The sequence below is a fragment of the Artemia sp. Qi Xiang Cuo genome, chromosome 15 (genome assembly GCF_049724085.1).
Source record: "Artemia sp. Qi Xiang Cuo chromosome 15, ASM4972408v1, whole genome shotgun sequence".
Lineage (NCBI taxonomy): Eukaryota > Metazoa > Arthropoda > Branchiopoda > Anostraca > Artemiidae > Artemia > Artemia sp. Qi Xiang Cuo.
The window spans coordinates 67,097,347-67,108,226 of NC_142808.1; the positions used below are offsets into that span (position 1 = coordinate 67,097,347).

Consider the following 10,880-nt stretch of genomic DNA (forward strand, 5'->3'; position numbering starts at 1 on the left):
CGTAAACCACGAAAAAACACTACTAAAACATTCCAACTCTTATATTACAACGAGAAAAATCCAAAATGAACTTTGAAATATCTTCAAAATGTAGCAATGACAAGGTAAAGCACGAGAAACACTACTGAAATAATCCAACTCTTACATTTCAATGAAAAAAAAAATCCAAAATGAGCTTTGAAATATCTTCAGTATTTAACAGTGACAAGGTGAACCACGAGAAAGCACTACTGAAATATTCTACCTCCTACAGTTCAATAAAAAAAAAATCAAAAATGAGCTTTGAAACATCTTCAGAATGTAATAGTGAAAATTCCAACTCTTACATTTCCACGAAAAAAAAAATCCAAAATGAAATTTGAAACATCAAAAGAATGTAACAGTGACAAGGTAAACCACAAAAAAACAGTACTGAAATAATCCAACTCTTGCATTTCAACAAAAAAAATCCAAAAGGAATTTTGAAACATCAGGAGAATGTAACAGTGATAAGGTAAACCACGACAAAACACTACTAAAATATGCCAACTCTTACATTTCAAAAAAAAAATATAAAATGAGTTTGAAACATCAAGAGAATGTAAGAGTGAAAAGGTAAACCAGGACAAAAAACACCTGGAATATTCCAATTCTTACATTGCAATGACAAAAAAAATCCAAAATGAACTTTGAAACATCGAGAGAATGTAACAGTAACATGGTAGACCATGACAAATAATACTGCAACTCTTAGATTTCAAAGAATGAAAGTCAAAATGAACTTGGAAGTAACAAGAGAATGTAACAGTGACAAGGTAAACCATGACAAAATACTACTGAAATATTCCAACTCTTACATTTCAACAAAAGAAATTCAAAATAAACTTTGAACTATCATGAGAATGTAACAGTGATAAGGTAAATCACGACAAAACACTACTGAAATATTCAAACTCTTATATTTCAAAGAATAAAAATCTAAAATGAAATTTGAAACATAAAGAGAATGTAACAGTTACAAGGCAAACCACGACAAAACACTACTGAAATATTCCAACTCTTACATTTCAACGAAAAAAAAAATTCGAAAAGGAAGTTTGAAACAACAAGAGAATGTTATAAAGAGAAGGTAAACCATGAAAAACATTACTGAAATATTCAAACTCTTACATTTAAATTAAAAATTCAAAATGAACTATTAAACATAAAGAGTTTGAAATATCAAGAGAATATTATAAAGAGAAGGTAAACCACGACAAACACTACTGAAATATTTCAACTCTTACATTTCAATGAAAATTCAAAAATGATCTTTGAAACATCAAAAGAATGTAACGGTGACAATTCACGCTCTTACATTTCAACGAAAAAATCAAAAATCAAGAATGATCTTTGAAAGATCAAGAGAATGTGAGTGACAAGGTAAACCACTACAAAACAAAACTGAAATATTCCAACACTTACATTTCAACAAAAAAATTCCAAAATGAACTTTGAAATATCAAGAGAATGTAACAGTGACAAGGTAAACCACGACAAAACACTACTGAAATATTCCAATTGTTACATTTCAACAAAAAAAATTTAAAATGAACTTTGAAACATCAATTGAATGTAAGAGTGACAAGGTAAACCACGACAGAACACTACTGAAATATTCCAACTCTTAGATTTCAACAAAAAATCCAAAATGAACTTTCAAACATCAAGAAAATGTAACAGTTAAATGGTAAACCACCATAAAACACTACTGAAATAATCCAACTTTTACATTTGAACTAAAAAAATTCAAAATGAAAGTTTGAAGCATCAAGAGAATGTAACAGTGACAAGGTAAACGATAAGAAAAGTGTACACAAATGTTATAACTCTTACATTTCAACGAAAAAAAAATCTAAGATGAACTTTAAAACATCAAGAGAATGTAACAGTGACAAGGTAAATCACGAAAAAACACTTTTGAAATATTCCAACTCTTACATTTCAACGAAAAAAAAATCCAAAATGAATTTCGAAACATCTTCAGAATGTAACAGTGACAAGGTAAAGCACGAGAAACACTACTGAAATAATCCAGCTCTTTCATTTCAATGAAAAAAATCCAAAATTGACTTTGAAACATCTTCAGAATGCAACAGTGACAAGGTAAACCACGACAAAACACAACTGAAATATTCCTACTCTTGCATTTCAATGAAAAAAATCCAAAATGAACTATGAAACATCATGAGAATGAAACAGTGACAAGGTAAACCAAGACAAAACACTACTGAAATATTCCAACTCTCATATTTCAACGAAAAAGTCCAAAATGAACTTTGAAACATATTCAGAATGTAACAGTGACAAGGTAAACCACGACAAAACTGTACTGAAATATTCCAACTCTTACAATTCAACGAAATAAAAATCTAAAATGAACTTTAAAACATCAAGAGAATGTAACAGTGACAAGGTAAACCACGACGAAATACTATTGAAATATTCTAACTCTTACCTTTCAACGAAAAAAATCCATAATGAACTTTGAAACATCATGAGAATATAGCAGTGACAAGGTAAACCACGACAAAACACTATTGATATATTCCAACTCTTATATTTCAAGGAAAAAAAATCCAAAATGAACTTTGAAATATCTTCAGAATGTAGCAACGACAAGGTAAAGCACGAGAAACACTACTGAAAGAATCCAACTCTTACATTTCCATGAAAAAAAATCCAAATTGAACTTTGAAACATCTTCAGAATTTAACAGTTACAAGGTAAACCACGAGAAAACACTACTGAAATATTCTACCTCCTACAGTTCAATAAAAAAATCAAAAATGAGGTTTGAAACATCTTCAGAATGTAAAAGTGACAGTTCCAACTCTTACATTTCAACGAAAAAAAAATCTTCAACGAAAAAGAACTTTGAAACATCAAGAGAATGTAACAATGACAAGGTAAACCACGACAAAACAGTACTGAAATAATCCAACTCTTACATTTTAACAAAAAATCCAAAGTTAATTTTGAAACAGCAGGAGAATGTAGCAGTGACAAGGTAAACCACGACAAAACACTACTTGAATGTGTCAACTCTTACATTTCAAAAAAATCTAAAATGAGTTTGAAACATCAAGAGAATGTAACAGTATTAAGGTAAACCTCGAATAAACACTACTTAAATATTACAACTCTTAGATTGCAACGAAAAAAAATCCAAAAGGAACTTTGAAACATCAAGAGAATGTAACAGTGACGCTTCCAACTCTTATATTTCAACGAAAAAAAATCCAAAGTGAACTTTGAAACATCAAGAGAATGTAACAGTGACCATTCCAAATATTACATTTCAACGAAAAAAAAATCCAAAATGAACTTTACAACATCAAGAGAAAGTAACAGTGATAAGGTAAACCACAATAAAACACTACTGAAATAATCCAGCTCTTACATTTCAACAAAAAAAATAATCCAAGATGAAGTTTGAAGTATCAAGGGAATGTAACATTGACAAGGTAAATGGCAAGAAAAGTGTAATGAAATATGTCAACTCTTACATTTCAACGAATGAAATCTAAAATTATCTTTGAAAAACATAAGAATGTAACCGTGAAAAGGTAAACCACGACAAAACACTACTGAAATATTCCAGCTCTTACATTTCAACGAATGAAATCCAAAATGAACTTTAAAACATAAAACAAATGTAAAAGTGAGAAGGTAAACCATGACGAAACTCTACCGAAATATTCCAACTCTTACATTTGAACGAAGTATATCCAAAATGAACTTTGAAAAATCAAAAGAATGTAAAAGTGACAAGGTAAACCTCAAGAAAATTCTACTGAAATATTCCAACTCTTACATTTCCAGATAAAAACAAATCTAAAATGAACTTTGAAACATCATGCGAATGTAACAGTGACAAGATAAATCACAAGAAAGCTGTACTGAAATATATCAACTCTTACATTTCAACGAATGAAATCCAAGATGAACTTTGAAATAACAAGAGAATGTAACAGTGACAAGGTAAACCATGACACAACACTACTGAGATATTCCAACTCTTGCATTTCAAAGAATGAAATCCAAGATGAACTATCAGGCATGAGGAGAATGTAAATTTGACCGTCTATACAAAAACAAAACAATACTGGAATACTCCATCTCTCAAATTTCAATGAAAAAAAAAATCTAAAGCGAACTTTGAAACATAATGAGAAGTTAACAGTAGCTGGGCTTGCCTAGATAAAACAATACTTGGATATTTCAACTCTTGCATTTCAATGAAAAAAAATCCTAAATGAATTTTGAAACATCAAGAGAATGTAACAGTGACATGGTAAACCGCGACGAAACACTAATTGGGGGAGGGGGCCCATCTGTGTTTCAAGTGCTCAAAAAAAGTATTTAAAAAATTGGAGGGGGGGAGGTTGCAGGGGGAGGGGGATCTTTTGGGGCCTGAGGGGGCCTTTGGGGTTTGGTTAGGGGACCTTACAACACTGTTCAAATGGAACTTGTTTATTATAACGACCATAGAATTTCACCCCATATCATCTTCTAAAATGTCTCAAACTGTTTGGCCCAAAAAAATTCCTAAAATGCCGATTAATTGGTTTTGCCCAAACAATCCCCTAAAAGTAATTTCTTTGCGTTCCTTTGATTCGGCATCCCTGCGCTGTCACATTTGAAATTCCCAGGAAACCATTTCCGGAGTAAAATATATTCAATCTGTCTTGTATCTCTAAGGTGTTCCTAGTTACACTATTATGACTTCGCTAGAATATTAATTTATCTCTCAGACCTAAAGACCAGAGAAGCCATATTTAAAAATAGAATATTAATTTATCTCTCAGACCTAAAGACCAGAAAAGCCATATTGTTTCCTAACTCCCCTTATGAGACTCGAGAATCGATTATCCGGCAATTGTTGTTGGACTACTGTGTACATCCAGCAATTGTTGTTGAACTTATGTTGACATCCAAGAATATTGTTGAACTTATGACTAAATCCAAAGAAACATCAAACAACCATCAAACAACCATCAACAAACCGGAAAAAACGTTAAATAACCTTCAAATAGAACAAAACCATGAAAAAACATCAACAGTGAGAGACAAAAAACATGCATAAATTATGTAAGTTCCAGAATGGCACCCTTTTTTCTACTAAAGCTACTCAACTAAACCACTTCCAATCATCTTTTCATCATTTATGTATTTCATACAAACAGTAGATCAGTATAAACAATGAATTGGAAACTTAAGAAGTTTTAAGAATTTTTGAGATTACGAAGCTACAAAACTGAAGAAGGTAAGGCTATATTTCCTGTTTCAGAAGCTAAATAAAAGGTTCACCTAGCAGTTACAAATGAAAGAGAAAGGAAATGCTACAAGAAAACTCATCACCTTTTTCGGTGATGCAAATACCCCTAAGAATTGACAAATGAAAAAATGACATAAAAAATTTTAAACTTTAATTTGGATGATTTTTCCAATCCATTCAATTGGCTTCAATTGGAGTGGGGGCATGTACCCCCTCTAGATTATAAGAAGCACGTTTTTTCGGTATTTTCGTTAAAAATACTTTTTTGGTATTTTCATTCAAAATATTTTTGTTTTATATTATTATTAAATAATGTCTTTTTATATTTTCATTGAAATAATAAAAAATATGTCCGTAGATTATGAAAAAAATACATTCCCCACTCCTTATTTTCATGAAAACGAAGAAATATGTGCTCTCTCTATTATTTTGGCACAAGATTTGGGAAATAAACCATTTTCAAAAACCTTACATATTTTGAAAAATACCTCTTTTTGGTATTTTCACTGAAAAATTGAAATAAACAACAAAATTGCCCTCTCCCCAGATTAAAAACAAAAATACATTTTTCCCCTCCTTATTTTCATGAGCTTAAGCCACTTATTCGTCTTCATTAAAACAGAAAGCATTGCATTTAATTAGATGCGATTCTTTAAATATGATTCTTGCAAAATTTTATTTTTCTTTCCTTTTCAAAAAACATGAGATAGACACCGGAATTCAGTTCATTCTATATTTGGGCTAATAGTAAGACTGATAAGGCTGGGCATAATGGCATTCATTGGAGGGAGTTTGTATGTGCTCTTTTCACGCCTAGATTTCGAAAAATAATTTGTTTCTACTAGGGGGGGTATTTTCAAAATACTTGTTTATGATATTTTCATCGAAAAATGCTTTTCAGGTATTTTTAGTAAAAAAGATAAAAACAAAAAAACATCCCCCCCCCTCTCAAATTTTGAAAACTCAATTTGCCCCTCTCTCTAAAGTTTTGGTGAATTGATGCCATTGGTTAAGCGTAGTTGACAATACAAAAGTCTTGCATCAAATACGTAATTCAAGCAACTCCAAATACTAAATATTACAATAAAGCATGGTTACAGCCAACACTTCCAGATAACATGAAGGGGGGTGATAATGTCATTTCCTGGGGAAGAGATTAAACGGATAAGCCTGTTTCTACTACTATTCAAAGGAAGGAGTGGTGGATATTTTGGAACATGACCTTCGTGTGCAACAAAGCCGCCGTCCTCGGACAGCTTATTGTTGGAAACTAGATGGCCGAAAAAGACAATATCGTACAAAAATCAGCTGAAGATGAACTTAAGACTTACCTTTAAAGACGGCTGATACCTCTTTAGTCCTGGAGTTGGAAGACACCGCTGCTGGGGCACAAGTTTGGAACAGGTGAAAATTCTTTGTCGACTTTTGTGCCATTAATGGCTCAGGAGAAATTAACGTCCAAAGTCTTGAGGAAGGGAGGTGAAGCTGCATAAGAACTTATTCTCAATTTTCATTTCGTTTTAATACATTTGTTTTCATTTTTTCTATATTTAATCGGGGAATGGCTCCTGCCTTATACGCAGATAACTCATTCTACAAGTTGCATCCTTAAAAAAAAATAGCTGCGATCTTATGTTGCGAAAAGTCTTATAACAAGGAATTGAAATTATTTTATGCAGTGAAGAGTCATTGAATAGTTCAATACCATCCAATTTACAATGCATAGCCTTTATAAAGAGAATATAATTGATGAATTTTACCAAAGATGCATATATATAGAGAATATGAATTACCACAATTAAGTCGAAAGCTCTCCCACGAAATTCTTACCGAATTACGTAAAAATGATTGAGGCAAGATATCGGAGAATAAAAAAAACACTCTTTCAGAACATCAGAGCAGCCCCCCTTCCTAATAAAAGTTTGAAGACTTTTTTCGGAGGGATGGTACTGCAAGGTGAAACCTGGCAAATAAGTATCTTTCAGCTTTAACTTTCAGAGTTTAAGTGGGGGTGAACTGATCCAGTTGGAGACTGAATCAGATACACACAGACTTGCACTTTTGTGGCAGACAATACCTAACCCACTGTTATCATAGCAACAAAAATTAACCACATCTTGATTAAATGGAAGAACAGTAACTTTTGCTTCAACACCACAGAATGCATGCCCGGCTAAAATAGTTAAATTTGATCTCATCATATTAACTTTCATTACTTCGTCCGTAGAATCAGTAAAATTGACCTTGACTGTATCTTCTTTTTCAAATGTGTATGACCACTTGCACTTGCCTTTGAAGTAAAGGGTGTTTACTAGCAAGAACTCCGTGTCAATATCCTTTGATGTCTGTAAGAGAAAGGGAGACTGAGCCCAATTTCAAATAATAAACTCCAATCCAAAATTGCTATAGATTATACAAAATTCTATATTTGGACTTCTCAGGAGTCGTATTACTTGATAAGGCCACGTCAACTTGGGGTAGGCCCTCTGAGGGTTTGACATACCAAAATAAAAATATTCTTTGTTAATCTATTTGTATTATATTTTTTTTGGGAGTTAAATACGGTCATATTCATAGTTTTATTTCTTGTAAATAATACAGTGATGACGCATCAGAAAGGAATTTCTCTCTATTTGTTTATCTATTGCAAAACAAGCATCAATATTTGAGGATGAAGACCTCAGCTGTTTCACAGTGGGCGATTTCATTTAGGATCACAAGAATCATATTTATAACCCAAAGAATTTTGGATCTAAGATTCTAGTCCACATTATAGTGAAAAACGAACTCTAATTAATAATAATTCTACAAAAAAATCAGTCTACAAAAGAGACTGAATTAGTTTATTTTAAATGGGGACTATGTAAGTTTCATTACATAAAAGATCGATCATTGGATATAGCTGAAGCCAAGGAAAAAACAATCCACGACATATAGCAACTAACAGTTTAGATAATCCAAGCATCTTTTGAAAAGTTTATTTGTCTGGACTATAGTGCCGTGCTACTAGTGAGGTTTGGCTCTTACTATTCCAACTAATAAAAAGCCATAAGCTTTTTCCTGTTTTTAATCTGGATTACAGAGATAGCAAGTAATTACCTAAGTGATTAAATTGATTTTGAAAAGAAGGTGTTAAGACAAAAGCCTATATGTCATTATAAGTAAGTTACAAGTTATAAAAAACCTCCACCGCTATTTGAACTCAGATCGCACGATTCAAAGTCAGTGGTAGCTATCAACCTAGTAAGATGCGATCATTTATAATAATTAATCGGGGTAGACAAAATCTTAGTAATTTATCAGGGCGGGGTGCAAAATATTTCCCTCTACCATGTCTAAGAAAAACTAAGATCTGGCTCTATAGGAGAGAGCCTGGTATTAATAAACAACATAACTCAACTATGTATTAACACAAAGTAACTGAATGAATGAATTCTTCTTTCTGACTCTAAATAGATTATCAAATTTATTGAAAGTATTATCAGTTTTCATTATGGTCTATTTTTTTAACATTCCTTTCTTAGATTAACATTCATTTAAGATTCATTGACGTTCTCAGCTCTTAGGTATATTTTGGCATCTTCAGTTTGTATTATTTTTTTGCATATATCATGGCAGCATTGCAAGTGAGACGTCATTTTAATTATAAAGCAGTAACATCATTTCTCCTATAAACGTCATAGTCTGGGAAAAATTATGACGTCAATTTTGATGCAAAACTTGCAATTCCCTGTATATTATTAATTACTTTATAAAGCATCTAATATATTATGATTAAACGTCTCGTTATTGCCACTTCAATCGCAGGTTTTGGAACATCAGTTTGGTGGGCTGTTGGAAAATATAGAAACTTGAAAGCAGACTCAAGAGAAAATAGGAAATTTTCTATTAATGAGAAGGATAAATTCAAGCCAGCTAGTCGGGATAAGACCATTAATGCTCCAGTCTCGAATGAGCATAATAAAATGAATGAGAATTCTAAACTTGGTATTGTTACTCTAAAGCAATCTGACACTGAAAAAAATTCAAAAGCTGTAAAAAATGTCAGAATTCACCGGAATCCACCTTGGTATAATGACAGTCAATCGTCACTTCGTAATGAAAAAAAGAAGTCTCCATTCGAAAAGTAAAATCTCCTGGCTCTCAATTTTCGTCAACCCTTGAGTCCTCTGTGGACCAGCATTTGGCGTCAAACTTAGGTCTTCAAGAATGCATCAACAAATTTATACCTCTTTCATTCAAGTCGGATAGGCCCACTCCACAAGAGCCAAGTCTTGTGAACGCTGTAACAAAGAAGTCAATTGTGACAGAACAGAAATTTGGAGAAAAAACAGGACCAAAGACTGAATTTGAAACTAGACTAATGATCAGTGGAATCGAAGCTCACAACTCAATTTCTATTGGTGATCAAGCACCTACACCATCAAAAACACTTTTTGGAAGCAGAACTCCGAATACTTTCAGGTTAAATCAGGAAATCATCAGTGCTTTAGGAGAGCCTCTCGTCACACCGCCCACCAATTTTATTCAGCAGCCACAGGAGAAACAAGAGATGTCATGCTCAGTTTTTCGTCAAACACAATCTCCATTTGATAATAGACAACCAACCGGTGGGCTTGGAATTCACACAATCTTTTCTCCCAACCCCAATTCTTTTAGAGAAAAAGAAGAAGAAACTTGGAACAGTGAAGGTAAATATCTGGAGGTTGTTAAAAATGATGTCATGTTAGCAAACTCCTGCTATTTAAAAGCACTATATTTAAATCCTCAGCATCCTCAAGCCTTAGAAAATCACAAAAGAATCAAACCCATAGTAGCAAATTTAGTCGAAGGGCTGCTAGAGCGTACTGCTACTAAAAAGGATAAGATATTGATTGTTCCTGACAAACTGACAGATGAAATATACAAGAAAATAAAATATTTATCAATTGAAAATGAAACTCGCTATATTTTCAATTCTGCGTCCATTGAGGGTAACAGCCTGACCTTAGAAGAGACACGTGAGGTGCTTGAATGCGGTGAAACATATAATAAAAAAATCTCGGATGTTAATGAGATTATCGGACTTCGAAATGCGGTCGATTATTTAAAAAGCAATATACTCAATAAAGAAAAAACAATATCAGAGGATGTAATTTTAAAGTTGCATTACTTTGTGCTTGAAAAGGTAAATCCTGAGGAAAGTGGAGTTTATCGACGAGTGCAGGTGTATGTTGGTGATCATAAGCCTCCTCCTCCCCAAGAAGTAAAGTCTTTAATGACTGAATTTTTAAGCTGGTTAAACTCAGATGACGCCAGAAGGTTACATCCTATTAAGTACGCTGCACTGGCTCATTTTAAGCTGGTTTCTATCCACCCATTTATTGATGGTAACGGAAGAGTATCAAGGTTACTCACCAACTTGATATTGATTAAGTTCCAATATCCGCTCGTGGTAATACAAGCATCAAATAAAATGCAATATTTTAGAGCGATAAGAGATGGCAACATGGGTGATGTCAGCTTGTTTATTAAGTTTATATGTCAAGAGGTAGAAAATACTCTAGATGTCTTTTTTTCGGCCATATCAGACTCAGAATAG

At 32.8% G+C, this 10,880-nt stretch overlaps 1 protein-coding gene across 1 annotated transcript; it reads left to right on the plus strand.

Moving 5' to 3' along the window:
- Positions 1 to 9,662: 9,662 nt before the first annotated feature.
- On the plus strand, positions 9,663 to 10,880 carry LOC148944012 (protein adenylyltransferase Fic-like). Its single transcript, XM_089101335.1, has one exon. It carries the CDS (start codon positions 9,663 to 9,665, stop codon positions 10,878 to 10,880), a length of 1,218 nt encoding a protein of 405 aa, XP_088957461.1.

Coding starts and splice junctions, on each gene's coding strand:
- LOC148944012 (XM_089101335.1), top strand. CDS start 9,663: ATGATCAGTGGAATCGAAGCTCACAACTCAATTTCTATTGGTGATCAA.